Raw genomic sequence first — 25,039 nt, 5'->3', positions numbered from 1 at the left:
GCATTGCAGTAGCTCTGCCAAAGGCAGTCGGCCTACAATAAAGTCATGAGTCAAGTCTAATGAGAAAATCAGATAAATAGCAGCTGTGCTTGGGGAGCCGGCGCTCTCTGACTGATTCACTGGGCTCAGTGGCCATGCCGTGGAGAGCAAGGCAGACAGGGACTCAGAAACAGTAAAATATTGTTCCAGACGCCTCCCCTCTACAATGTTTAGTCATCGGAGTGGTGAAATTGCAGTCCTGCCAGTGTGCAGCAGAAGCAGCACTGTATTAATTATTATCTGCAGCCCAAACACCTACATTTGTAGTAACATTGTGACAGTTAATCTAAACAGGCCACTTACAGGCAGTGGCATTAGTCTCCATACCTCACTAGACCTCTTAAACCCCCCCGACCCCCTTCTCCCATCTGGCAAGCATAGAAAAAAGTATGGCACAATCGAAGATAAAAAATATGGGTCGAAATGAGAATTATTGTCTTTCACTCAAGATTAAAATGTCACAGGCCCAGTATCTTTTTAATGTTGTACGCCTACACACCCATGCACAGTAACTTAAAGAGAAATACACAAAGCACAGGCCTTCTCCTGGCCATTATTTGTAATGCAAGCTTGGAGAATTACTATAAGATTTATTGTGCAGCGGTATATGTCTAATTTTCCATCTACCGCTGGGCACTTCTGCTGGAGAGAGCTGACAGAGGCGTCTATTATACATGCTGCAGTTAAACTGGGGCTTTTACGCTCTCAGGAAGACAGCTCACAGGCAGAAAACTGGTAAAAGACAAAAAAAAGATTGATGAAGAAAACAAAAGACACTCTTAAATGGTTTTCCAAAATGTTTGGAAATGGCTCCTGTTCCAGGCTCCTGTTATTTTTTTATTTTTTTACTCCAGCAAATAGAAGTTTGAAGAAAGGAAAAGCAGCTTTCCTCCCTGCTGAACCGTATACACCATGGATATGATTTTATTTACAGCCCTGATATATCACTCACCATAACTGCAAATAGTTTTTTTGTGAATGGAAAGAGAGACTGTTTATGGCAGCAGAGAAATGACTGCAGGTGTATATCAACTTGAAACAATGACAACTGTAGTGTATATCAAAAACGTCATCTCAAAAGAAATATAAAACCACAGTGTTGTTAAATTGTATTGGAATCAAACACCTCTGAAAGGCTGTTGTTTCCTGAAACCTTGCCTAAAAATGACTCCATCGTGTTACCCTCAACCCTAGGCCTAGCAAGATGATGATGAGCCATAGATGGCAGGGATCCAAGGAGATGAATGACCACACGTCGTTTGAGTTGATCGCTCTCTGCCTGACCTTTCCTCTGGCCCTGCTTGGCACATAAACCTGTCTGTGTCTGGCTGCAGGAGCACACACACTGGGCCTTGCCCTCTGAATGTCTACCTGTGCGATAGGTCACAGGTCCTCTACACACCTTTACTGCATGCTTTCTCTGTCTCCCTAATGGTCTCTTCTCATTGGACCCGAGGGCTGGGATGCTGCAGGGTTTCAGAAAACAGCATCATTGTCTTGAGACAAAAAGGTAATAAACATAAATGTTTTGCTTTGTTTGAGTAACATATGATATTTTAGGCATGAGGTTGAGGATGTCCGAAAACGGATACCATACAATAATATAATCTCTACCATTAGTTAATGTTACAATCAGTTTGTGGCACTCATTCTAATGATAAACTATGACTTAGGTAAATAATTGTCCTTAAAAAAATGCAATCCCACACTGCAGTAGAAAATAAAATGTTAAAAAGTACCATGAGAAATCAATGTAGTTTTTGCACGAGAAATCAATGGACAATCAACGCACAACAACAACAAAATTGAGACTCGGATCTTAAAACAAAATGTCTCTTTAATTTGTAAGTGTCAACAGCAGTACAAAAGATGGGAGTGATGGTGAGACTTTGTCACACAATTTCTTACTCTTTTACGCAAAAGGAGGAAACTCTTGAGGTAAATGAGCTTAAACAGGCAGTTAAACAACCCACTCCTGCCTTGTTACATCAATGGATTGAGTACATATAGAAAGATGATGTTACATTACAATATGCCTGAATGCATCCTGTGGGGAACACAGCCTAGATATTTGCACACATTACTAAGGTGCCTAGATACACCCAAATGTGTCAGTCATCTGGTGTATTTTATTTGATATAGTGTATTAATACTACCAACACAGAGGAGACTGGTCTCCAATACATACCACTGTAGAATTATTTCACCTTAAGTTTACCTCACGTCAATACTGCACATGGAAACCAAAGACTTGCTGGTTTACATTTTGAAGCCAAGCAAAATAAAATATTTTAGTACCTTCTCCTTTTTTAAATTTAACAATAATATCCTCAGCACGTAGCTGTCCTTTTGTACTGTATGAAGAAGAAAGTGAACACAAATATGATGGCAACCTTTTTTTTAAGTTCAATTAAAAACTTTACACTGGACTGTACAAGATATTATGATAAACTATTTACATTTTCAGAATTAAAACTTTTTTCAAAGCAGCAACAGACACTATTTAATTTTATCTAGTTACACCCTTAACAATACCTGCCATGGGCCTAGGTACCTGCCAAGAAATGTATTTCTACGCAGAAAACTGTATCAGTCTGCCAGCGGTTTCAAAACAGCAACAGCCCCAGCGACAGAAGAGCCACACACAGTGTTGCTTGAGAGACAAAAAATAAATCTAGAAAGCAAAGTACCATTGACAACTGTATAAGTTGTCCCCAACAGCAAATGTTACACTCCTGAACAGCAGCTAGCATGTCAGTCCAGCATGTCAGTGAATTGTGCTAATTAAATTAACACAGAGAACATTCCCACCATATACATCACATAGTTCAATGACAGAAAAAATAATTACAGTTAAGTTAAGTTATTGAAACAGCATACAAGCTTAGTCTTCAGTTGTTGAATCTTGTTCGCATTTACATGGCTGAGAGACAGATGGATTAATAGAAAAGGTCATGACTACACTTTGCTGATGGCTGGATGGGCTACCTTTAAAAAGGTCAGCAACACATAGAAAAGGTCATGACTACACTTTGCTGATGGCTGGATGGGCTACCTTTAAAAAGGTCAGCAACACATAGAAAAGGTCATGACTACACTTTGCTGATGGCTGGATGGGCTACCTTTAAAAGGTCAGCAACACATAGAAAAGGTCATGACTACACTTTGCTGATGGCTGGATGGGCTACCTTTAAAAAGGTCAGCAACACATAGAAAAGGTCATGACTACACTTTGCTGATGGCTGGATGGGCTACCTTTAAAAAGGTCAGCAACACATAGAAAAGGTCATGACTACACTTTGCTGATGGCTGGATGGGCTACCTTTAAAAAGGTCAGCAACACATAGAAAAGGTCATGACTACACTTTGCTGATGGCTGGATGGGCTACCTTTAAAAAGGTCAGCAACACATAGAAAAGGTCATGACTACACTTTGCTGATGGCTGGATGGGCTACCTTTAAAAAGGTCAGCAACACATAGAAAAGGTCATGACTACACTTTGCTGATGGCTGGATGGGCTACCTTTAAAAAGGTCAGCAACTAATAGAAAATGACAAAAAGAGTATAGGCCTAGAATACACACTAGTGGCTCTGCATTGTGCCACGTTAAAACTAATAAATATTTGCACACTCCCTTCAATTTCAGCTCCCTAAGAACCGAATTTGTGTAAAATTGCCAATGAATAAAATCCTCTTGTGTCATTCTAATTTTAAATGTAACAAATGCATGCAGATGTGCAATTCAAATTTAGCTATTAATTTATGATACTATCAACCTCTCCGTTCAAATTTGACACATAACAGTATAACTACTGAGGGCTGTGAAAAACACAAAACACAAGCGATAAGGTATGTCGCTAGGATTGAGTCATGATTGCAAACGCAAGTTGTATAATAAAAACATATACATCTTAACGGCTTGTTGTTCAGATGAATTTTAGCACTGTCCCTATGAAAGATACAGAGTACTTTATTTGTACCGACTGTGCATGTAATTAAATAAAAATGAAGTTATTTATTTAAAAAACGTTTGTCCTTAATGTCCAAGGCTAAGGAATACAGCTTGGGTTTTGATTGGCTCCTTGAATTGTCTGAGGGAGGTCATTGAAACGCTAGCAAGAAGGGGCCTGTCTGTCTATCTCAGCTACAGCTCCGTCCAATACTGCTCTCCTCAACCGTCCAATACTGCTCTCTTCAACCGGGAGAAATATTCAGCATCTACATGACGTACAGTGACTTGTCAGTTTTAAGAACATGGATCAACATACACTGATGTAAAAAAAAAAGGAAGGAAAAAAATAACAGTCAAATACAGAACTTATACTTCACTAAGTACTTATGAACAAAAATATAATTATATTTCCTATGTTGTATTTACAATAAAATCTATAATGAAATGGTGAATTTACTGAAAAATGAAGCTCCAATTCATTAAACATCTTTTTTTTCTCTCTGATTGTCCTTTCATAATGTTCTACTGACAATTTTAGAGCCAACAGAGGCTAATAAATACAATAAAATGTCTATACTCACTATATCGCTTCAAATACAATATACAACACAAAACATATGTGACCAATAAAATGCGTGTCTGAAATCCGGTGTTTCTCAGCTAACCAGTTACTATGCAAGCCTTCTGTTGAGTTTACTGCTCAGTCTCTCTCGCGCGCTGTCTCTCTCCCCTTGGTGGCCCTGGAGCTTAGACAAAGTGTTCATTCACTACACATGTCTTTGCATAAATAAACAAAACAAGTAGACTGAAAAATGATTCAAATCTGGTAACTGTGAGAACGAGCCCACGAGTCCAAGTCGTCGTGACTTTTGTTCATTCAGGTTTTTTTCTGGTACAACAGCTTCACATTAGTCAGAATTGATAAAAATACCATTTATATCCAGTGCTTATAACACTTTGACTCCTTGCGAGATATAAGTTCTTCGTTTTTTTTGTAATTTTTTTGTTATACAAGCGCAGTCAAGTTTCAGTCCTATCAACAGTCCTTTTGTAACTACCAGCCCACTGAATTGGTTAGGCATGGACATAGAAATATGTACAAATCACGTACAAATCAACCAATCAACCAGCAAACAGAAGTAACAGCTTAAAAACCTAGACATGTGGACCTGGAGGGAAATCCGTTTAGGTTTGTGTTTGGGAGGAAATCCTAGAAAAAAGCATTGTACCTTAAAACAACAATAGCAACAAAGAAACCAACCAACCAAAAAAAGAAAAAGAAACTGAAATGGAAATTAATAATGAGGTGCTTAAAAACTTCTAAGACTTAAGATAAATGCTTTCAAACGTGGACACAACACAATAAAAGCCAGCTCTGAATGGGTCGAGTAAAATTAAAAGTACTAAAGAGCCATCTGTATCAATTAGACCTGGGAGAGTAATGCAGTGACCAGCAGTAGGAGGGAGTCCTGGCCATGTAGACAGCCAGCGCTGGTGACCAGCCATTTAGATCATTTTAAACCTCTGGGCTTGGTCTGAAATGGACAGGTTCAAGGGCACGGGAGGAGAATAGCCGGACTCATGCATTAATAATGCTGCATTTGAGATGATATCCACTCGTCAGTCATTTTAATAATCCCCCACAGCTTGATGTACTTGTTCCATCTGCTCGCCAGCGCCTAGTGGCTGGGCCAGGGTGGGGGCCTCACTGTCTGTGCTTTGATGGAGAGCACAATACGCGCTACGTGCCCCGTCCTTATTGTTCCCCCTCTCTCCTCTCCCCAGCCTCGCACTGCCTGCCACTCCAGATGGCACCCCCTGGGTGTGGGGGTTGCCATGGGCAGGGGTCGAGACAGGGCAGGGGCAGGGCAGAGAGGGAGGTACTTAGTCCTTCTGGCCTGTAGGAGGGCTGTATTATGGACTGTAAGGCCTTGACTGCTGGCCATCTCTAGCTGTTTCTCCATAGGTAACAACCTGGGATCTGTTCAACTAGTAAAATAACCATTCAAGAGGTAAAGGACTTTCAGTTTGTGACTGATTGTCACAACATTAAGAGCTGATTGATTGTGTTATATGTCATATTCATTGTCTGTATGCAAATAAAATACAGAAGTGCATTTTCAATTGCTCTAAAATACTTAAGTTTAACTTTATGTAAAATAGGCAACTGGTCATTATAAAACAACACAAATTTTGTTCAATATAAAATATTAACTTAGTTGAAAAATGAAGTAGTAAGTGTTAATATCTAAGTGCATGAATGTAGAGAATCACCATCTCAGATCTGGTGTGGCTTCTGAATGAAATACTTCTGTGTTTAATATGACTCGTTAGAATGTAATACCTTGTCTGTAACCCTCCTTTAATAAAAGCACGATGTTATTCCCTCACACACTGCCTCTTCTCTTAAGACTGCTGCAGTAGTTAACTCTGCTTTAAGACCTTCCCGTGTCAATTTAAGATTTACAATGTCCAAAAAATACTTAAGATTTAACAACAACAAAATGTTAAGACCAAAGACTTTAAAACTAGCCGCCCCAATAGGGGCTAAAGTGTTCAACCAAATGTACTGTAGCTACACATTGTAAAACAGCAATTTGTGATTATAATGCCCCCAAAGCTGCCTTTCGCTGCCTTTCCAATCCCACAGATTGGATGCCTTTGGCCCATTGGAATCCTGGCCTGATTACAATCACTCTGATTAAGAACTTGGTAAGACTGAGTTGAAGAATGAGCAGAGAGTGTGAGGGGAGTGTTATAGTGCTCTGTGTTAGACTGGGCTGGTGACATGAGCTGGAGAGGGACAGGGAGAGAAGGGCCTGTTGGTCACCGCATTGGTCTCTATGGAGAACAGCTGCCATTATGAACAACCACACCTGAAGCTATTGCATCACTTCCTGTTCCTGCCCTAGACACAGCACACTGTCTCCAGATTCCTGAGTGTTTCAATATAGAAGGTATATAAAGAAACTGGATTTTGAAGCCGCACTAAGATATTAAGAGATTGTCTAAGACTCGAGTCTCTCCCTCGAGACTCCAACAAATTATTTAAGAGAAAGAACCCTTGAAACGTTTGGCACATCTGCACAAAATTGTACAGTATGTTAATAATACCAATAATAATTATTCTAATAATAACACTAATACAATGAATAATAAGGGAGTCTGATTATGTCTCAGAATTGTGGAATTGTTCTGTTTGTTTGTTTTTAGTTAATAGGAATTTCCAAATATTTTGTTTTCTAAATAGTTTCAAATAAATTTCGATTTAAAACATTCACAAGCTGTTGGCTGGCACACCATACCTGAGTGAGAATATATAACTCCCATCAAAAACAGTAATGAAATCTATTAAAAGCATTTAACTGAAGAGAAAAAAATATGTATACCATAAGAAAAAAAGTAAGACTGTAAGAATTATGGGTTCATATCAAACGTTACATTTCAAGTCCTGTCATTCAAAGTTGTATAGGCAATAACCTAATTGTGTAAATGTCCATGAAGAAAACACAAAAAATAAACGATGAGATAATAAACAACAAAAAACAAAAGGAACTAAACCAAACTGCTTCACACACTGTAAGAAACATTTAAGACCTTTAGCTGTTGATTCTGACGGAGCCACATATGCATGCAGGCTCCTAAATGATGCATCAACACAACCATTTATTTTTCTTCTGTATTTTTTTGTTCTTCTGTTTCTCCTCCTTCAGTCAGTCTTCCGCCCTGGGGATGGTTCTCCAGTACGAATGTGTGTATGTCTCGGCTCGTGTGTTGAGAGGCCTCAGTTGGCGCTGACGATGGGCTCCAGTGTCTCAGTCTCACTGCTGTAGTCCGATTTGGGCTCCTCGTCAAAGTCCTCGTACATGTCCATCTCATCTACCTCTCCGTTGATGATGGGGACGTTGGTTAACATGGCACTGGGCTCTATCTTCATGTTGTAGGTGCTCTGGATGACGGGAATGGCCGGCTCCGGGCTTGCTGAGGCGCTGGAGCACTCCGACGTCATGTGAGGGGAGGGTGTGGTCGTTGCCATGGTTATGGCCCCAGGGTAGACCACGCCGGCATTGGTGCTGATGGGGATTTGCGGTTGTTGCCTGTAGGGAGAAAATGAAGGACAGTGAGAGAGAGTGACCATTAGACAAGTTTGTTCCTGTTTCATCGTTAAAATCCAGACTTACTTCTCGTTACAATATGAGTTCTGTGTTATTTTTTAAATGGAAAAAGGCTTTACTTCAAATATATATAAAGGAAAACAATTAGAATCACATGGGATGAGCAAATGGAAAGAATGCTGACAGTGTGTGTGCTGCTCGAGACAACCCTAAAGACACCTCCACTTCAGCACTTAAACTGAGAGAGCTAGCTGGATTAACTGTTGTCCACAGAGGTGTGTTCTCAGCCAATGGTTCTGTGAAAATGATTTGGGAGAACAGTTGTCCAGACAGCACCGTTCTGGGTCGTTCTGAAATGGCACCCAGTTTATTGGTAACATAAAGCCGATTGGTGGTTAGTGCGCTCTCGCTCTCTCTCATCTGGTGTTTTAGCAGTGATTGATACGCCAGTGATCGTATAGCTTACGGGTGATGAGGGAACACCTGGAGAAGCCTTCTCCTTACTGACCACACGCAGTAAACTAGGAAGTTGAGCTTCAGACAGCTGCCCTCCAGGCCTCTGTAAACCTATTCTTATGCTTTATATCCTGTAATACTGTCGGCATCTCTTTCTCTGCTATTGCAGTCGGCTATTGTCTCAAATTGATAAATCACTACTATTAAAAAACACTTGACAGTAAAGTGGATGAGGAAATGTGTTTGACTTGGGGTTTCATTAATGTTCCGCAAACCGGTTGGAAATTGCGTACGACGAACTATCACCACCGTCATCACTACACGTGGAGAAAAAAACAACACGTTTTCTTTTTACGGAAAAGGGAAAGTAGTTGAAACGTTATTCATCTATTCTGAGGGCTGTATAACATACATTATTTAATGGGTTGATGAAATGGGTTGATTCGAAGGTCAGGGGCTTAGTGTGACAAGTTACAGACACACTACAACAATCTTTAGTGTAAGCACAGTGAAGAGAGAGTCTGTTCTCAGGCAAAAGGCCAACTGATTTCAGAATAGTCATTTAGCTGTGTGTCTACGTGTGTGTGTCGCGCCTGTGCTCTAAGCCTGGCGTTCTTCACTGTGCACCTACCCCACAGTGAAGAACTGCCTCATCTCTTGCCGTCGCGAGCGCATCATCTGCTTGTACTCGCCGATGCGGAGCTTCTTCCCGTCGATGATGCAGGTCCTCTTGGGCCGGGGCTTGTACTTGTAGTTGGGGTACTTCTCCAGGTGGATCTTACTGAGACGGGCCTGTTCCTCATAGAACGGCTGCTTCTCCTGGTTGGTCATAGACTTCCAGCGAGAGCCTGTAACACCGCAGACACACAGATATCAGTAAAACATACACTTTGAATGTACATTTTCACTACAGAGGTGTAAAAAGGAAATAATAATTGAAATAATTAGTTAATAAGACTCAATAGATATATCAATGCAAATAGGAGATTCCATTGTAGATACAGTATATTATTTTGTGGTCTCTGTAGTAACCATATAAACCCATAAAGCCAGTGGCTGGGATGTGGGTGAGTTAACAGGAACTACACCAGGCCTGTAAATAGTCTCTAGCTGATCTCTAGTGTGTCCTGCTCCTACCTGGGTGACGCCACTTTTAAAAGCTGTGATCTATTGACTCTCAGTGCAGTGGGGACGAGACCCATTTAACCACTGACACAGTGACATCATTCCGTCTGTAAGCCAGGGCTGATTGAGCCACTGTGGCGAATCAGACAACACGCCACCCCCGCCTCACCCCCACTCCCACTGGTACGGGCTACAAATGTTTAACCACAGTGGGCTGCTAAGCCATAAAAGGGCTGTTACAAAGGTTTTAGCCACAAATGTTAGAAAAAATGACTTTTTATACGGAGAACAAATATTTTCGACATGTTAATGAACACTGTAGATTTCAGCTCTGGACCGCCAGACCGCTGGGTCACCCCCCGCTGGGTCTACTCCCAGCTCTGGACCGCCAGACCGCTGGGTCTCACAAATGTTAATGAACCAGCTCTGGAGTGGGTCTCACATCACGAACAGTAACTTGTTAATGAACAACTGTAGATTTCAGCTCTGGACCGCCAGACCGCTGGGTCTCACATCACGAACAGTAACGTGTTAATGAACGACTGTAGATTTCAGCTCTGGACCACCAGACCGCTGGGTCTCACATCACAAGATTTCAGCTCTGACATTTCACCAAGACCGCTGGTCTCACATTGTTAATGAACGACTTAGATTTCAGCTCTGGACCACCAGACCGCTGGGTCTCACATCACAAACAGTAACGTTTAATGAACGACTGTATTTCAGCCTGGACCACCAGACCGCTGGGTCTCACATCACAAACAGTCAAATGTGTAGTTTCAGCTCTGGAAAAAATGCTGGGTCTTCACGAACAGTAACGTGTTAATGAACGACTGAGAACTCTGGAAATGGGTTTCACATCACGAACAGTAACGTGTTAATGAACGACTGTAGATTTCAGCTCTGGACCACCAGACCGCTGGGTCTCACATCACGAACAGTAACATGTTAATGAACGACTGTAGATTTCAGCTCTGGACCACCAGACCGCTGGGTCTCACATCACGAACAGTAACGTGTTAATGAACGACTGTAGATTTCAGCTCTGGACCGCCAGACCGCTGGGTCTCACATCACAAACAGTAACATGTTAATGAACGACTGTAGATTTCAGCTCTGGACCACCAGACCGCTGGGTCTCACATCACGAACAGTAACATGTTAATGAACGACTGTAGATTTCAGCTCTGGACCGCCAGACCGCTGGGTCTCACATCACAAACAGTAACATGTTAATGAACGACTGTAGATTTCAGCTCTGGACCGCCAGACCGCTGGGTCTCACATCACAAACAGTAACGTGTTAATGAACGACTGTAGATTTCAGCTCTGGACCCTCAGACCGCTGGGTCTCACATCACGAACAGTAACATGTTAATGAACGACTGTAGATTTCAGCTCTGGACCACCAGACCGCTGGGTCTCACATCACAAACAGTAACAGTTAACGACTGTTTTCAGCTCTGGACCACCAGACCGCTGGGTCTCAATCACGACTGTGTTAATGATTTCAGCTCTGGACCGCCAGACCGCTGGGTCTCACATCACAAACAGTAACGTGTTAATGAACGACTGTAGATTTCAGCTCTGGACCGCCAGACCGCTGGGTCTCACATCACGAACAGTAACGTGTTAATGAACGACTGTAGATTTCAGCTCTGGACCACCAGACCGCTGGGTCTCACATCACGAACAGTAACATGTTAATGAACGACTGTAGATTTCAGCTCTGGACCACCAGACCGCTGGGTCTCACATCACGAACAGTAACGTGTTAATGAACGACTGTAGATTTCAGCTCTGGACCACCAGACCGCTGGGTCTCACATCACGAACAGTAACGTGTTAATGAACGACTGTAGATTTCAGCTCTGGACCGCCAGACCGCTGGGTCTCACATCACGAACAGTAACGTGTTAATGAACGACTGTAGATTTCAGCTCTGGACCGCCAGACCGCTGGGTCTCACATCACGAACAGTAACATGTTAATGAACGACTGTAGATTTCAGCTCTGGACCACCAGACCGCTGGGTCTCACATCACAAACAGTAACATGTTAATGAACGACTGTAGATTTCAGCTCTGGACCACCAGACCGCTGGGTCTCACATCACAAACAGTAACGTGTTAATGAACGACTGTAGATTTCAGCTCTGGACCGCCAGACCGCTGGGTCTCACATCACGAACAGTAACGTGTTAATGAACGACTGTAGATTTCAGCTCTGGACCACCAGACCGCTGGGTCTCACATCACGAACAGTAACATGTTAATGAACGCCTGTAGATTTCAGCTCTGGACCACCAGACCGCTGGGTCTCACATCACGAACAGTAACTTGTTAATGAACGACTGTAGATTTCAGCTCTGGACCGCCAGACCGCTGGGTCTCACATCACAAACAGTAACGTGTTAATGAACGACTGTAGATTTCAGCTCTGGACCACCAGACCGCTGGGTCTCACATCACAAACAGTAACATGTTAATGAACGACTGTAGATTTCAGCTCTGGACCACCAGACCGCTGGGTCTCACATCACGAACAGTAACTTGTTAATGAACGACTGTAGATTTCAGCTCTGGACCACCAGACCGCTGGGTCTCACATCACGAACAGTAACGTGTTAATGAACGACTGTAGATTTCAGCTCTGGACCACCAGACCGCTGGGTCTCACATCACAAACAGTAACGTGTTAATGAACGACTGTAGATTTCAGCTCTGGACCGCCAGACCGCTGGGTCTCACATCACAAACAGTAACGTGTTAATGAACGACTGTAGATTTCAGCTCTGGACCACCAGACCGCTGGGTCTCACATCACAAACAGTAACATGTTAATGAACGACTGTAGATTTCAGCTCTGGACCACCAGACCGCTGGGTCTCACATCACGAACAGTAACATGTTAGATTCTGTCCGCCAGGCAATTTCCCTCCACAGTGTTCCACTGTTTCATGAATGGCGTTCTGTTTCTTCTTGTTGTTAACATAGTGGTTTAAACACTACACGTTTATCACTATTGCCAACAGCTAAACAGCCTAGTGTTTATATCCAGCTGAGGGGAGATTTGTGGGAGAGAGAGGGGGGGGGGGCTATTGAGGAGGAGTACACTACACCAGGCTTTCAAAAGGGAAGCCGCTTTCGGGCACATGCTATTGTTTCACTTCATTGTGCTTAATAGGGAACATTTCATTTTAACGAAAGCCTACAACATCATTTAATAGTAAACTGATTGTATCAACTGTATAAGGACTGTTTTTTCAGCATCTGTGTGAGAGACAAAATTCTCATTGACAAACCTAAGAACGCTAGTTTCAACAAACCTATTAAAATATATATTTTCATGCCAGTTTCCTGACTTTCTGAGCAAATCCGATCCTGTTCCTTCCAACTTGGTCAGAATTTTTTTTTAACATAATCTAACACAGGAAGTCTAACAGACTGTAACAGACTCTGTAATGCTGGATGAAGGATAGAGGTATGGCTGGAAGAGAGAGAGAGAAAGAAGAAAGGCTTACCCAGGATCTTGCTGATGTTGGAGTTGTGCATGTCTGGGAAGGCTTGGAGGATCTTGCGGCGCTCATCTTTGGCCCACACCATGAAGGCGTTCATGGGTCTCTTGATGTGGGGCTCGTTGCTGTTCCTCCCCCGGGCTTCTCTGTAGACCCGTGCCTCGGCTGTGCTGGCACCTCCTGTAGGCCAACAATAATACTGTTGTGGTTTATCTGCTCCGGTACCAGAGCCATTCAGAGCTTTCCACCCTGGAAACGCCAGAGTAGGAACAAGAAGGAGAAGAGAGAGCGAGGCGAGCAATTAATCAACTGCTACGAGCCACGTTCAACCCCCATACCCCTCATCACTACTACTGAGACTGAGACTGGGACTGAGACTGGGGCTGAGACTGGGGCTGAGACTGGGACTGAGACTGGAATCACTCGACCAGGGGTAGGGTTGGTGCTGGACTGAGACCAGAACAGGGGTAGGGTTGGTGCTGGGGCTGAGACTGAGACCAGACCAGGGGTAGGATTGGTGCTGGAGATGGACTGAGACCAGACCAGGGGTAGGGTTGGTGCTACACTAGAAGGTAAAGGAAATTGAGTTCTCAAGGTTCCTTTCCACTGGACCAGACTGGCTCTGACAACTGGATTTGACGAGCATGTTTTGAATGTAGAACAAGGGGACATTGTGAGAGCAGGGGAGCCACCCTACGGATCAACACATATCCAAACCCAAAAGAAGAGAACCATGACTTAAATGCCTGTTAAATATTTTGTCTGGGGCTCGACAAGCACACTTCTATACTCAGCCCCATATGTTTCAAACTGAAGTTCCAGAAGTTTCTTTAAAACAAGCACGAATGCCAAGTTAAATAACAAATATGGAGCGTGAGGCAGTCCTTCTAAGAAAAATACAATCAAGGAGGGAAGAGAGTGCTTCATATAATATAACATTCTTCTGCTTTAGCCCATTCTAACTTGCACATACTGAGTGTGAGATGAGAGCATACCGACACACACAGAACTCGTCAGAAAAGTGCTGTTTCTCAATCAGGCCATTCACAATCAGCAAGTGAGAAGAGTTTCTTTCCCTCTCTGCGTATTAAACTGTACATCAGCCTGATAATGATTTCTGTTTGCAATGCGCATTTGCTTCCTTTTATATGTAAGATGTGAAAGAATTAAATAAAAGCTGTATGAATATTTAAACAAACAAAAACATGTTGATAAACAAGGCTTGAAAAATAAGACAAAAAAAGCTTTCCATATGCTACCATCCATCTTTAATGATCCAAAATCTGGAAAGGAAAGCTTAGGATGACTCATGCATATTTCATCATCCACATGTGAAGTGTTCTCATTAGGATCTTCTACTAGTCCTCCATCTTGGCACACGTTACCTGCACTTTGATTTCTAGTATTATTTCAGTTGATAAACAAAATCCAACTGTTAATGAGTAATGGAGTGTAGTGCTTCTCTGTGATTAATTCACTATCCACAGACTCATTCACTGGCTCTATTCAGCACAGTACAGAGATACGCCCTGAAGTAAGACATGGAGAGAAGAGGACTGGCTCGACTTTAGATAGAGCTTTAACTATCTATAGGAGACTGTATAAGGAAACAGTAGGTGAGAGACAACATGCACGCACGCACACACACACACACACACACGTCCCGCTGGGCTTGGGGTGGACAGCCATGTCCAAACTGATAAGGGGATGGAGGTCCTGTGGTGGTAGGCCTGATCTCTAAGAGTGAGGCCTGGGACTCAGCTGAGGCTTGGCTGGGACTCAGGGGGGACTCCGGCTGAGGTCCGGCCGTCCAGCAGGAGGCCCTATTCTCCCAGGCCCCCGCTGGGCTGTGCCTCCATATAGGGCCTCCAAATCCATTTATACCAGCTCATGTTTAACAGTCGTACCGACACATTTATGATCCAGAAAGGCTTCCCTTTATCTGGGAGGCCAGAGCAATTTGCCTCTTCACACCGTCACGGTACATCAGCCAGAGCCCTGGGGACTCAGCTCTTGTCATTTAGCCTCCGCCAGGCAACAGTCTCAGAGCCACAGTCATATCAGGCATCTGACGGTCAGACGGCTGTCATCTGCCTGCTCTGCACTGTGCATGGATGGATATAGCTACCTCTCTGGCTCAGACTGGCCTGCACCATACTATCATATGATCATCCTCCTTCAGAGCCCTGGGGAGAGACCCCACCCCAGTCAACAAGCTCTTCTAGAGCCTAGCCTTTCTTCTCCAACTTGATGTAAAAGGCATGTTTCTCAACAGACATACACACAAGACAGAAAATCCTCTCACACCTTCTCTTCTATCTCTCCTGAAAGGAATACTTCAGGATTTTAGCAATGCCCGTTATCTACTTCCCCAGAGTCAACTTGTGGATGCCCTTTTTATGTCTCTGGGTACAGTTTGAAGTTGCTAACTAGCGCTAGCGCAATTGCTAATTGCGTAATGACAGAATGTCTATGGGTATCTGCTAGCTAACGCTAGTTAGCATTGGCTCGCTAAATCAAATCAAATCAAAATCAAAATCAAATCAAAACTACCTCTAACTTCCTTCATACTGGACACAGAGACATACAAATGGTATCCACTAGTCCATCTGACTCTGGGGAAGTAGATAAAAGGCCTCATTGTCAAAATCCCAAAGTATCCCCTTTAACACACACATACCTGTGCACGTACCTGGTTGAGAAAAACCTATATGTCTTTACCTCCCTGCTTTACGCCGTCAGGATTCAGGAATAATACACTACCTCTGCTGCCACCGTCCCCACAGTACATTCATTTCATTTAGCACGCACTCACTGTACAGGATGAATTGATTTCACTTTGTTTGGTTTTGACAGCCATGTTTATTGTGCAATGAAATGTGGTGTGGCGTGGGGCTGACAGTATCCATCAACGTAGGCCAATCTGCTGACTGCCGGGCCAGATGAAGGTATTCATTAGGGCAGGAGCGCAGCGCTCACTCAGACACGACAGCCAGTGTCTGCGCCTTGGGATCGCTCGCTCTAATTTACGATGCCCCCCGTGCCATTACTCTGCCACTGACACTGATTCAGCAATTTATATACTGGCATGCATGCATACGGGCAGAGGTGAGCCTCTTACGAGGAGGGGGACACAACACGGCCCGCCACCCTGACACCAGCGCCAGGAAACAAACCACTTCAATCAGTTCATTAGAGATGAGGCCCGTGAAGCCCTGGGTTCTGGTTCGCTAGGCGGAAGACGAGGAGGAGAACTTCTTCTCCAGTTCGTATCTGCACCAGCAAGCCATGAAAGGGAAATCTATGGCTCTTCTAAACAGCATTATAACATCTTGGTGGCTTTGTGTGAGTGTGGAACGGAGTGCTGACGGGCTAAGCAGACCCAGATTCAGTCTGTCAGTGTTGGGACTTGGAGCTGGGAGCAGAAATGAGCCTGACCCTGGGCTAGAAGGCATGATGCCACCACTCCATGGGGACAGAGGACCGCATCCGTCCCTGCCACAGTGCTTGTGTATGGTCACATGGGAGGTCCCTGCCGCCCTCTCAGCAGCAGCAGCCACTGAGAGAGCTGGCAGCAGCAGCAGGGCCTATAGCTCACCAAGCATCACCCCACAACGGTAACAATTTACAACAATGCTGTTTTCTCTCCAATAAAACACCCAACACTGTTCTGACATTTACAAACAAGCATTAATTGATTTTTGGGGGAGGAGCAGCACGTTCGGGAAGCAGTTAGTTAGGTGTGTGATTGTATAAATAAATACAGATGTTTAGCAGTGACAGGGCAGCCCCCAGGGTTGGGGCTGGGGAGGGGGGTGAGGGGGGAACAGGGGAGGGCTGCTTAATCGAATTTATTGTGATTCATGAGGCCTGCAGCTCAATGTGACGGAACGATATGAGAATCTGCTTTTAATTTGTTTCTCCCACAGACACTGAAGATGAGCAGCATGAATTGCAGAGAGAGACAGAGAAGGAGAAGGAGAGAGGGAGGGAGTGAAAGAGGGGGGTAGGGCGAAAGAGAGGAGAGAGAGAGAGAGAGAGAGAGAGAGAGAGAGAGAGAGAGAAGGAGAGGGAGATAGAGAGAGGGAGATATAGAAGGAGAGAGAGATAGAGAGAGAGGGGGGCAGGGAGAGAGAGAGATAGAGAGAAAGAGAGAGAGAGAGAGAGAGAGAGAGAGAGAGAGAGAGAGAGAGAGAGAGAGAGAGAGAGAGAGAGAGAGAGAGAGAGAGAGAGAGAGAGAGAAAAAGAAGAGGGAAACGAGAAAGAAGTCAGAGATGGAGGCAAAATGAAGAAGAGGGAGGGAAAGGAAGGAGAAAAAAAGAAGAGAGTGTTGTGAAGCCCAGCAGCCTATGACACCTGTGTGCTGCAGGTTCAGACTGGACCCTGTGCCGAGCAGAGCCAGAGGGCTGTGCTGCCCCCCTGGCTTTGTTCTGAGGGCAACACCGACTGTCACCCTGGAATCTGCTCAGGAGGATCTGCCTCAGTGAGCAGGCAACAATCACTCCAACCTGACAAGCCCTCCCTGCTCCCCGCCCAGTGGGTTCAAATCAAACACCTCTCACTAAAGGTATTTACTGATGACAATAGGGCCTCTCCCTCCAAGGGAGGGGATCAGCCCACATGGAGTGTATGGACAGATATGAAACATGCAGTGTATGGACAGATATGACACATGCAGTGTATGGACAGATATGACACATGCAGTGTATGGACAGATATGACACATGCAGTGTATGGACAGATATGACACATGCAGTTTATGGACAGATATGACACATGCAGTGTATGGACAGATATGACACATGCAGTGTATGGACAGATATGACACATGCAGTGTATGGACAGATATGACACATGCAGTGTATGGACAGATATGACACATGCAGTTTATGGACAGATATGACACATGCAGTGTATGGACAGATATGACACATGCAGTGTATGGACAGATATGACACGTGCAGTGTATGGACAGATATGACACATGCAGTGTATGGACAGATATGACACATGGAGTGTATGGACAGATATGACACATGCAGTGTATGGACAGATATGACACATGCAGTGTATGGACAGATATGACACATGCAGTGTATGGACAGATATGACACATGCAGTGTATGGACAGATATGACACATGGAGTGTATGGACAGATATGACACATGCAGTGTATGGACAGATATGACACATGCAGTGTATGGACAGATATGACACATGCAGTGTATGGACAGATATGACACATGCAGTGAATGGACAGATATGACACATGCAGTGTATGGACAGATATGACACATGCAGTGTATGGACGTATATGACACATGCAGTGTATGGACAGATATGACACGTGCAGTGTATGGACAGATATGACACGTGCAGTGTATGGACAGATATGACACATGCAGTGTATGGACAGATATGACACATGCAGTGTATGGACAGATATGACACATGCAGTGAATGGACAGATATGACACATGCAGTGTATGGACAGATATGACACATGCAGTGTATGGACAGATATGACACATGCAGTGTATGGACAGATATGACACATGCAGTGTATGGACAGATATGACACATGCAGTGTATGGACAGATATGACACATGCAGTGTATGGACAGATTTGACACATGCAGTGTATGGACAGATATGACACATGCAGTGTATGGACAGATATGACACATGCAGTTTATGGACAGATATGACACATGCAGTGTATGGACAGATATGACACATGCAGTGTATGGACAGATATGACACATGCAGTGTATGGACAGATATGACACATGCAGTGTATGGACAGATATGACACATGCAGTGTATGGACAGATATGACACATGCAGTGTATGGACAGATATGACACATGCAGTGTATGGACAGATATGACACATGCAGTGTATGGACAGATATGACACATGCAGTGTATGGACAGATATGACACATGCAGTGTATGGACAGATATGACACATGCAGTGTATGGACAGATATGACACATGCAGTGTATGGACAGATATGACACATGCAGTGTATGGACAGATATGACACATGCAGTGTATGGACAGATATGACACATGCAGTGTATGGACAGATATGACACATGCAGTGTATGGACAGATATGACACATGCAGTGTATGGACAGATATGACACATGCAGTGCTCAGTGCCTCTATTCAAGCCGTGGTTCATAGTCCGCTAATTAAACAATAACATGCCAGTCGGATGCTTTGAATTCTTCCATTTCTATGTATGTGTAAAGGAACTAACAGCTGACATGTTAGCACTTGCATGCCACAGAATAGCTCTTACTTTTGTCTCCTCCATCTCCTCTCGCATGCTATCAGCCTTAAAGTGGGGCAAGGTGCATTCCTGTTCACATCTCACTATTCCAGTATGAATCAATAAAACCTGGGCAACCTGGGCTGACATGCAAAACCAACTCCCCGTCCTAACAGACTATGGGAATGACACACACAGGCACACAGGCACACAGGCACACTAATCTCCAAGGATAGGCCATATGATTAAAACAGAACTATTGGAAATCAAACGTGAACTGTATAAAGGGAATTGTCTGAATTGTCTGAATTGTCTGAATTGTCTGAATTGTCTGAATCAAGTAAATGTTTGCAAATGTAATGTTTTATCCCTTCATCAAAAACCATTTGAATTCATTGTTTTGGGAATCAACCAACTTCAAAAAGGGACACCCTAATTGATCTAATATATTACAGTTGTAACTGATATGGTCTCATGTCTAAACCACCTAGTTTAGCCTCCTATTTATTTCTCCTTGGCTGATATTGTGCTGTGTGTTCAGATGAACTCTGTTTCCTGCCTCCCTGCATCTCTCAACGCCCCCTTTGCTCTCCCAGGACCCTCTCTGGCGGAGACGCTTTAGACAAACACACAACCCGCGTGTCATACTACTTATACAAAGCCATATGTGAATGAACAAAGAGGCTGGGTTGAGGCCTTTTGTGGTATTTGTTAATGTTTGTCATCTGAGCTTAAAAAGACCTCATGACTTTGTGGTTAGCTGATGCATGTGGCTCGTGGCTTCCAAAATGAAGGAAATTCTATCTATTCCCAAACCACGCCACTATTTTCCAATGGCCCTCATTAGAACTTTGGCAGCTGTTAATTTGGTTGCTGCATGCTTTGCAAATATTAGTTTAAGCAACCTAAAGCGTTCTGTGAACTACAGCGAGGCCTGCTGTACAGTGGTCTTCTGAATAACACTGTTTCTTCTCTGTAGGGAAATTGACCCCTGACCTGACAGACCTACAGTCACTAGGTAGCAGCTACAGCCTGTTCAGGTATATTCAGATACTAGCAGTAGTTTTCCTCGTGTTGGGGAGCAGAAAGGTGTCTGCAGTACACTCTGTGCTGCTGTGGAATACCGTGTTGCAGGACAAAAAGTCCCCGCTTTAAAATAATGAATCATATTTACATGTGGTACCTGGCTCTCCCTCAAGAAATCACTTAAGGGTAAGCGGTTGAAAATGCTGTTGACAGCTATGATTATTTGAAAATGGCAAATAATTAAAGTAAATAATGATAATAATGTTATTATAATTGTTATATCCTATCCATTCTCATAGTAAACATGCATTTTCTTAGACTTGCTCAACATAATGCCTCCAAACAAGAACCTCAAAAGTAAACACAGATCTTGTTCTCCAAAGTAAACCGATTGCGGTTGTAAAAAGAGGCTTTAATGTGGTGGGCATCATGTTAAAACCCTGTTCACATCATTCATCTGGTGGTGCTGTTGAAACAGACAGATATATTTCTGGAGATAGATGAAATGGTGACTGTGTTGGTGAGCTATGTGCATTCATCTGGCTTCTAGCCACCACTCTCTCTCTCCCCCTGGGAAGAGGACCTCCGTGGGCCCTGCCTCTCCTTTCCTCCCTGCCTCCTCCTAATCCACAGCCCGCTGGGAACTCACTTCCCAGAGGCGTCTGGCGCTGGCCTTTCCCTCGGCCCTGCAGAGGACATAAAAGGACACAACTGATCCCTGACGACAGGGGCTTGTGCCCGCCTTGCTCCTGTTCTGACTCCACAGTAGCCGCAGAAGAAAGGTTCCCACTGGGGTAACTGGGAGAGGCTGGGGACCTAGAGAACATCTGCCCTGAGGGCCAGAGGGGTGGGACAGAGTCTGCTGCGGTGACAACGTGGGAACTATTCGTCTATGGCCACTAACTGCACCTCTAATCCTGAATTTATGGGTGTGATGTGAAAGCAGACATGACAAGTAATTTATGTTTCAGTTCTTTGACTTTGTCAACAAGCAGGTCTATGTGAGGTAGACCATACAATTTGTGAAACGTTGTGTGTTGTGATGATTTTGTTCGGAATGTTGGGAAATGGGGAAATTGGTGGGAAATGTTTTAAACAGGCTTTTAGAAGGGATCTAAAGAGGCGAGTGCTCTTGTATTGTCCTGAGAAATATCTCTCCCTCCATCTTGAGAATGTTTCAGCTATTAAAGGTGAGCCTGATTCTTTTTCCCTCTGCTCGGGGCTCTGAAGTGCCATGGAAACTGACGCAAATATTTACGTCAGCCAAACATTGGCGCATCGAGGCATTCCTCGCCACTGTTTACGCTCCAGGCCCACAAAGGGAGATGGTGCTTTGTCACACAGGTGCTACACAAATTTACACCTTTGTGCCCAGGACCTCAAACAAGTGCAGTGGCAGCCGGGGCCAGGCCTGGAGAAGGGCCAGCTTTGTCCTCAGGCACCCTGTCCTTCCCTCACCTACCTGTGAAAACCAGGGAGCAGTGGGCGCCTTCAAACACCACTATCCCCCCAACCCAGCTCCCCCTGGTCTACTGCTCTGGCAGTCCTCACCTCTCTCTGGTCCACTATAGGAACACACTGTGCACAGGGGGGAATGTAGGCAGCAGTCTGAAGAATTCACTGTTACATAGAACTGACTGGATGGCTTTTCAGCATGGGAAAAGGGAAAACTATAGGTGAGAAGTCTGTACTTACCATCCAGATCCTCTGGCCTGGTGAGGTCGATGACTCTGTGGCCAATTTTGCCATCCTCTCCCAGTTTGCTAAGATGGTGACCAAGGCTCTCAAAGTGTGCCCGCTCCTACAGTACACAGAAACAGAGAGGAAAGAGAGAGAGAGACAATGAGGAACCTGAACAAATGGTTGCATATACAGTACATCTCTTTCCATATCAAGAGAATAGCTGATCAGTAGAATAACTGAATGAGTCATTTCTGAAACACAGTATTTCTTTGAAATAACTGCTAGCTCTATTGTAGAGGCGCTCCTTTGACATGATGGAAGTGGATAGAGCTTCCCTTTATCATCCCTGCCTGCATTCAGCAGATGCTATAATGTCTGCCAGGAGGGAGGGAGGTAGAGACAGTAGGAGCCAGGGGTGCTGTAAATAGAGTTACAGAGGAACACTTTGGGGCCCTCTCTTTGCAGCGCTCAGGATTTACGTCTGTCTGTCTGTCTGTCTGTCTGTCTGTCTGTCTGTCTGTCTGTCTGTCTGTCTGTCTGTCTGTCTGTCTGTCTGTCTGTCTGTCTGTCTGTCTGTCTGTCTGTCTGTCTGTCTGTCTGTCTGTCTGTCTGTCTGCCACCCAGAGCTCAGCAGCCATCACGTATTCAGGGCTCATGCTTTATAGAACACACCGTGTTCTCCCTTTTGTCATGTCGCTTTATGCTCAGATTAAACTTGGCATCATGTTGTACTTGACGCACAATGAAACCCGTTCATTCCGCTCGCCTGTGACAATATTAAACGTCATGTCCATGTGCATTTACAGAATAAAATAACAGCTTTCGGGGCCCTCTGAATAGTTGCTGCACATTACACTTAATGTATTATGCAGGGGGAGAGTGCCGACTGCTGCTCGCTCCATTGTTAAATGACCTAGTTCGGCAGTGAATGCGCAGGGCATTAGCACAGGGCTGTCTTCCTCTCTAAAGACTCAAGTAGGAGATGGACACTTTGACTCGGCATGACACAAATAATCTCTCCCCCTCGGATTCGCCTGGAAGACACTAAAAGCAGGCATGTTGCCAGGGTTCAGCCGAGAGCATTTGTTTTACTCCCAGGGTGAGCATTATATCTCTGCACTATGTGTACCCCTCCTCTTCCTGTGTCTTTTCAGAGGTTGCCTATCACACGCAGTTTGTACAGACACTCAGGTGGGCTCCCTATACAATGCTAACAGCTCCCCTGCCACACACACAGACACCGACACCAACACCCACATTAATCTTTCACTGTTTTCTGGGCTTTCACTCTTTTGTTTGTGTTCTTGTTTTCCACCCACATGGGAGCTTGTATACCTCTCTCCTATCAGAGAAAATATAATGTACCATTACACTTCTGGAGGTTAATACAGAACATCACCTGCAATACAATGCTGTTTGATTTAGTTTCATAGAACATCCTGATCAAAAGCATTACTTCCAGAAAAAAACAGACAGTTTTTCATTCATTTCTCAGAGAAAAAAATAATCCATTGTCAAATTACTGAAATGTTTTTTCTCTTTCAACTTCCCTTTCATGGCCAATAATACCTGAAAAGGGTGACAAGAAGACAAATTGAGACATTTGAATTTCATCAAGTCTTCTCCATCATCCTGAGTCATTTAATTTATTCAAGAACTATTCCTCAAAAAGAGAGAGTATGTCTCTCTGTGTGTGTGTGTGTCTCTCTGTGTGTGTGTCTGTGTGTGTGTGTGTCTTTCTGTGTGTGTGTGTCTCTGTGTGTGTGTGTCTCTGTGTGTATGTGTCTCTGTGTGTGTGTGTGTGTCTCTGTGTGTGTCTCTGTGTGTGTGTGTCTCTGTGTGTATGTGTCTCTGTGTGTGTGTGTGTGTCTCTGTGTGTGTCTCTGTGTGTGTGTGTGTGTCTCTGTGTGTGTGTGTCTCTGTGTGTGTCTCTGTGTGTATGTGTCTCTGTGTGTGTGTGTCTCTGTGTGTGTGTGTCTCTGTGTGTGTGTGTCTCTGTGTGTATGTGTCTCTGTGTGTGTGTGTGTGTCTCTGTGTGTGTGTGTGTGTATCTGTGTGTGTCTCTGTGTGTGAAAGACAGTGAGAGTGCTGCAATTTACCATCACGCTTCAAGGAGCCATCATTATGTATGGACATCTGAGTGATTCTGATCTACAATTAACCACCACCTGCTTATGGCCTGTGATTAGAGGCTGCCTATCTGCCTTGGCTTTGCTAACTTAAGTGTTTTCTAATTATGACATATGCGCTGGTCCCCGCTGGGCAGAAGGCGCTTTGTAAAGATAAGATAGAGCGCCATGCCTTCCCAGCGCCACGCTCCGTGTGAAGCGACACACACTGCTGTATTCATCACCCAGCCACATTATTGCACTTAATGAAAGAGGCTAGCGGCCCGATGACAAATTGATGGATGTGCGATTAGTCGGACGGGCAATGGCGGCCTGGGATGGGATGCTACATGGACAGTTCTCTCCTCTCTGCTGGGAGGGCCTGGGAGGACTCAGCATTCTGGGGGAACTGTGTAATAAATTAGCTGTCTACCCCCCCCCCCCACTCCACTGGCCCCTCCTGATCAATCAAGGCCTTTTATAACCTCATGATCATTAAGCATCATGTTGGGCTGAGGGGATGAGTAACAGGAGCCATCCATCAAAGACTTTCATTAACAACTAGCTCAGCGCTAAACTTCTCCTTTCTCCACCACAAAGTCCCAGTGATCACACAGAGGGGAGATCAGCTACCGCACCAGTCAGCTGGGGCCAGTGTTGAACAAGTTATTACCTCCACATCATTAAATATAATAGAACTTCTGTACATGCTGATGATACATGAACAATCATTGT

At 44.2% G+C, this 25,039-nt stretch overlaps 1 protein-coding gene across 16 annotated transcripts in view; it reads right to left on the bottom strand.

The window, feature by feature from the left end:
- Nucleotides 1-1,856: 1,856 nt before the first annotated feature.
- The window catches only part of LOC118377533 (transcription factor SOX-6-like), a 227,105-nt gene continuing 203,922 nt past the window's right edge, over nucleotides 1,857-25,039 (bottom strand). For 10 of the 16 annotated variants that reach the window (XM_052483931.1, XM_052483926.1, XM_052483943.1 and 7 more), the window contains 5 exons: nucleotides 22,209-22,314; nucleotides 13,212-13,454; nucleotides 9,195-9,411; nucleotides 3,228-8,089; nucleotides 1,857-3,161 (listed from right to left, as the gene is read on the bottom strand). In XM_052483931.1, coding sequence (XP_052339891.1) covers nucleotides 7,777-8,089; nucleotides 9,195-9,411; nucleotides 13,212-13,454; nucleotides 22,209-22,314 — 879 coding nt within the window. In that variant the 3' untranslated portion in view covers nucleotides 1,857-3,161; nucleotides 3,228-7,776. Of the gene's footprint in view, nucleotides 3,162-3,227; nucleotides 8,090-9,194; nucleotides 9,412-13,211; nucleotides 13,455-22,208; nucleotides 22,315-25,039 lie in introns of those variants that run through there. The other 6 variants (XM_052483934.1, XM_052483938.1, XM_052483951.1 and 3 more) reach the window with 3 other exon arrangements.

This window comes from Oncorhynchus keta, chromosome 2, assembly GCF_023373465.1.
Source record: "Oncorhynchus keta strain PuntledgeMale-10-30-2019 chromosome 2, Oket_V2, whole genome shotgun sequence".
Lineage (NCBI taxonomy): Eukaryota > Metazoa > Chordata > Actinopteri > Salmoniformes > Salmonidae > Oncorhynchus > Oncorhynchus keta.
The sequence above is the reverse complement of the archived record's forward strand: the minus strand, read 5'-3'. Positions and strand labels throughout refer to the sequence as shown.